Source organism: Macadamia integrifolia, chromosome 3 (genome assembly GCF_013358625.1).
Source record: "Macadamia integrifolia cultivar HAES 741 chromosome 3, SCU_Mint_v3, whole genome shotgun sequence".
NCBI lineage: Eukaryota > Viridiplantae > Streptophyta > Magnoliopsida > Proteales > Proteaceae > Macadamia > Macadamia integrifolia.
This window is the reverse complement of record NC_056559.1, coordinates 5,035,720-5,040,940: the sequence shown is the minus strand read 5'-3', so window position 1 is coordinate 5,040,940 and position 5,221 is coordinate 5,035,720. Positions and strand designations below refer to the sequence as shown.

General features: G+C 35.8%; 1 protein-coding gene across 1 annotated transcript in view; it reads left to right on the top strand.

Annotated features, from left to right (window-relative positions):
* The first annotated feature begins 352 nt into the window (after window positions 1-352).
* The window catches only part of LOC122073723 (pyrophosphate--fructose 6-phosphate 1-phosphotransferase subunit alpha-like), a 9,223-nt gene continuing 4,354 nt past the window's right edge, over window positions 353-5,221 (top strand). The window contains exons 1-7 of the mRNA XM_042638348.1: window positions 353-549; window positions 1,199-1,371; window positions 1,826-1,938; window positions 2,573-2,647; window positions 2,783-2,896; window positions 2,995-3,062; window positions 3,345-3,524. Coding sequence (XP_042494282.1) covers window positions 460-549; window positions 1,199-1,371; window positions 1,826-1,938; window positions 2,573-2,647; window positions 2,783-2,896; window positions 2,995-3,062; window positions 3,345-3,524 — 813 coding nt within the window. The 5' untranslated portion in view covers window positions 353-459. The remainder of the gene's footprint in view (window positions 550-1,198; window positions 1,372-1,825; window positions 1,939-2,572; window positions 2,648-2,782; window positions 2,897-2,994; window positions 3,063-3,344; window positions 3,525-5,221) is intronic.

Genomic DNA, 5,221 nt, shown 5'->3' with positions numbered 1-5,221 from the left:
TTGAATCCAAACCAGTGCATCCTTATTGAATCATGTTTTGTACTCATTCATTCCCACACTAAATTTGTGAATTCAAATTAAAACCGATCTAAATCAATTGATTGACACCCCTAATGTAATGGGACCCATACTTTGAGATCCACCTGGTGCAGCTTGGGTTGTGACTTTTGACTTGGTATCTGTCGTTTCCGTGATTTCGTCGCACCGTCAATCGGTGATTCCACACAATTGATAGTGGTAATTCCGTCATTATAGAATGAATTTGCCAAGTCGTAAATTTGTCAGACCTGGTGGTAGTTGGACGCTAAACTGGTGGCGCACAAGCTCCGCAGCTTAGTTAGTACCGCCATTACTATGCTTAGTACCGCCATTGCTATATAAAACTGTCCTTCGACGCACACGGGAGAGTGCAAACAGAAACAGAAACAGAGGAAAACAGAGCAAAGTGAAGTACCAACCATGGACTCGGATTTCGGCATTCCCAGAGAACTCTCAGATCTGCAAAAGCATCGCGCTCTCTACGAACCAGAGATTCCTCCATGTCTTCAGGTCTTTATGATTTCCATCTGTTACGACTAGGTTTTTTTTTGGTCGAATCTATATTTTTACTCTAAATCTTCTTTCGAAATCTCTGTCTGTTTCATTTAGATAGTCCAAGTTAGTACTCTTGATCTGATTAGAACTCGTACTTGGAATGTTACATTTCTTTCTGAACCGAAGTATTGGATTGCTTGTTTTACTGCCTTATTTTAATCCTTTCGTGGATCACTTGTTAAGTTGCTTCTGACTACTGATTTGAAATTTTTTGGATTTTTGATGTTGTTCTAATGGTTTTTGGTTAAATTTTTTTGCTTTGGGTGGGTGATACGCTCACAGGAGAGTAAGTTGTATCTTGATCAGCGTAATCTTGCACCATGTGTGGTAGTTCTGAGGTTTTTGCGTATTCTCGGTCGTCGCGCTAACTTGCAATTGTTTCAGTAGGTCTACACTTGCATTTAATCGACAGAATGGCTGATATATAACCATTCTGTAAATTGATAGAATTCTTTTATTGAAATTTCCTACTAATATTACCTGACAGACTTTGCATCAAATTTGTTGTCTTGATTGGTTTGGTTGTATTTTGTTTTGTTTTCTTTCTGTTTATTTTTAAATTAAATGAGATCATTTAGTTTTCTTTACATTCTTTTCATGATAGGGTACTACCGTTAGGGTAGAATTTGGCGATGCTACTACTGCTGCAGATGCCTCTGGTTCCCACACCATTAGCCGGTCTTTTCCACACACATATGGTCATCCTCTGGCTCACTTTTTAAGGGCAACTGCCCAAGTCCTTGCTGCTCAAATCATAACAGAGCATCCTCCATTCAGGTATGTGTCTGGTAATTACTGTCATTATGGAAAGTTTGGAATTAATTGTCCAGTTATTGAGAAAGGATGAGTTCAAAATCAATTGTTGTTGGTTTTAATTTTAGTCTTACACCCATTGATCTTTTTAACCTTTAATTTGAAGAATTGATTCTTTAGGGTTTAGTTACGTTAAAATCTAGACTCTAAAAAATTCTAGACATTAGTGAATGAGTCATCTGAACAGAGATGGAAACACAATAGTCCTGGTTTGCTGATTTGGTAGGATGTTCACAGTTTCTCCTCTCCCTATCACTCTATGCTTCTTTTTCTTGGTGCTACGAAAGTTTCTACGACTATTAAATATACATTTGATACTGTATAGCATTAAAATGGGTAGTAATTGTTGAAATCTTGTTTGTGCTGTATTATCACGGTTGGCAATTAGTAGGGAACTAATACAGTTGTTTTCTTACAGGGTGGGAATAGTCTTCTGTGGGAGACAATCTCCAGGAGGGCACAATGTCATATGGGGCCTTCATAGTGCACTTAAAATTCACAACCCTAAGAGCATTTTGCTTGGATTTCTTGGTAGGTGAAAGTTATCTTTATCAGAGTTTGGATTCTGTCTTTTGGTGTGTCATTGTTCTGCTCACTCCTAATGGATGGTATTTAAAGGTTTTGAAATGATTTATTATTATTTATAACCTTTCAACGTGAAATATTCATTAGTCAATTGTTATTGGGATCTCATGTTCACTAATTTATTATTGACAGCTAGGTCTTGTGCTTTGCCACCATGTCATGTTTTGAATCCATGGTATCTGCGATAGTATCAGTGCCACCGATACCAATACCGATACCGGTACCTGGTCCTATCAGGCCAATTTGCAAATCGAAACACCATTTTTCATTAAAAAAAACCATTTATGTAGGTCAGATATGAATCGGATGATCTGTTACCGATTCCTAAAACTGTGTTTGAATCTCTTACTCTCTTATTAGTTATTTCTACTGTTTGCTTAAGTATAGTAGTGTTATTATTCTAAATTATACAACTGCGAAAGTGCAGTGTATGTTTTGATCTTCTGCAATTTATGAACAGAATTCATCCATTTTCTCTTTATGATTAATGAACTTCTATTTTCCACAATTGGTATGAAGGAGCATCCTATCTAGGTGAAATTTTTGGTAACCCCCATCCATTTCCATTGTTTCTTGACAGGGGGCACTGACGGTTTATTTGCACAGAAAACTCTGGAAATCACTGATGATATTCTTTCTACATACAAAAATCAAGGTTGTTGATTCTTAAAGTATCATTTTGTTACATGTATTTTCCATTTGATATGAAATATTTATTAACTTCCTTTGTCTATAGGTTGGCAATATATCTAATGTATAGAAAGTTAATTTTCTTTATGTGCTTGTTAAGGTGGTTATGATTTGCTGGGTCGGACAAAGGATCAGATAAGAACAACTGAGCAAGTTACTGCTGCCTTAAACACATGCAGAGCTTTGAAATTAGATGGCCTTGTAATTATTGGAGGTAGATCCATCAGTTATCCAACAGTGTAGGACATTTTGGTAAGCACCAGTAGATAGAAATTCAGAGTTCATTAGGCTTACAAATTGCAACTTTTACAGGTGTAACGTCAAACATGGATGCTGCACAGCTTGCTGAAATATTTGCAGAAGCCAAATGCCCGACAAAGGTACAGTCATGGGATGTTTTGAAGATGAAATCTACCCACCTTTTTGGCTTAGTTATACGATTGCATTATTAGAAAGGCCTTCTTTTACCTATTTAGGTTTCAATCTGACAAGATTATGGATTTAGTTTTGGCACTTAAACGACACTTAAACAGCGATGTTTACTTTGATTAAACTCGATTTAGTATATGTTAGGTTTGTTAATCATTAATTTTCTGTATGTTGTAGGGTACTCCCTTCCAATACCACCATACATAGGTTATTGTAATTTCTGGGTCTTGCAGGTGGTTGGTGTTCCAGTTACTTTGAATGGAGATCTTAAAAACCAGTTCGTTGAAACTAATGTTGGCTTTGATACAATATGCAAGGTATTAATCATATCTCATATGTTCTGGTCACTTGTCATGTTGAGAAATGACTTTTATGCTTATTGTGGGAAAACTAATGTTGATTATATTGATCACGCATAATTAAAATCTCTGTGAATGAGTATAGCTTTATTTAGTTACTTGTTTTTTTCCCTTTATATGCCCCTGCTTCGTGTTCCCAAGGCCTTGGCAATCTTGATCATGTGGTGAAAAATCCAGATGAATGCAACAAGAACATTTTTGGTTTATATAAGGGTGGGGATGAAGAGTAATACCCTTGGAGGATGATAGATTCTAACCATGATTTTGGGCTGATCCACACAATAGAAAAGCTATTTGTTTTCTAAATTCCTACAGTGTAAATGTGTATAGCTGGAGGCAGCCATCAAGTTCAAAGCCTGGGATAAAATTATGAATCTTAGTATGTGACTGTTATGTTTTATCCTATGAGGAAAGGGAGGTCCTTCAGATCTAGTGGGAACTTTCCCTTATCTTGGAGTGAGAGATAAGCATACTCCCTTGCAGATGATCTAGCTAGGGAGGTGGTGAATAGGGAATCTTTGAATCTGGGTAGTAATCTGATCGAGTATCCATTGAGGTACTGGCCTTTGGCCTTGTTTTTGTAGCATTAATCCTGCACTCCTTTTCGTAGTTATCAATTAAATTTTTTTCTCTATCTTGTCAGAAGAGTTTATCCAAATAAAAATTTATGAATCCATCAGTCCTAGGTTTTTACTTTTTTCCCCCAATATTTGAACCTATGATCCTATTCTAAGCAAATAGGAACCCTAAAGCATCCTCTTTGAGTGATTTGGCTAATTTGTCTCCTACTTATTGATGGATTGCTCGCCAATCACGACCCTAAAACTCTAGAGCATTCAACAGATGAAGTCCCTAGGATGGAAATCATAAAATTTTTGTTTTGTGCAGTTTCTACTTGGCCTCCCAGTATTCAGTTTTTTTCTGAGTCAGTTGTTCTTAACAAAGTGTAGAGTATCATTATTGGTATCGGTATCAATTAGCATATCGGGAGGGTGATTTTAAGAGACATATTCTATCATATCAAAGAGACCCAAGATATGCATGTAAATGCTTAGGATACACACAAAATGCAGTGTTGAAGCATAAAAAACACCTTATTATGCATTATGTAAAGACATATCATGTATGAAAAAGCAAAACAAAGTACGATGAGTCACGTACATTCAATTGATCATCTATAAAGGAGGATGTTTCTTACATATTAACTGCCCATAAATAGACACAAATTAACAAAAACAGAAAAAGAAAACTCGTGTATTTCAACCTCCACAGATAATTTTTATACAAATTAACACCCATTAGCATATATTTCCATAATTTTTCCATTCTTTCATATTTTTATTTACCCAAAAATATAAAAAATACGTAAAAATAATGAAATTATGGAAGATGATAGATTTCATCCCCTCCATCATATATTATTTTATCAAATCATTAACATGCATTTTTATAAAAAACAACGAAAAAAAAAAGAGGTACTCGTTTTAAAGTATTCTTGGGAAATTTAGGGTTTATATGAATAAAGTATTGCAAAAAAACTTGTTGAAATGTTGAAGATTAGGTTTGTTTCTCATGCTAGATGAGTTCCCCAACTCAGATCAAAGAGAAAAACAAGTTTCAAGGTCTTCGGTTACTCTTGGTTTCATATCTCACTCACAGTTTCTGTTTGTGGGTTTAGAGGGAGGTACATTGAATGTCTTGAACCTTTATTGACCCATGTCAGGCCACATAGACCTATATCGGTCGGTGCA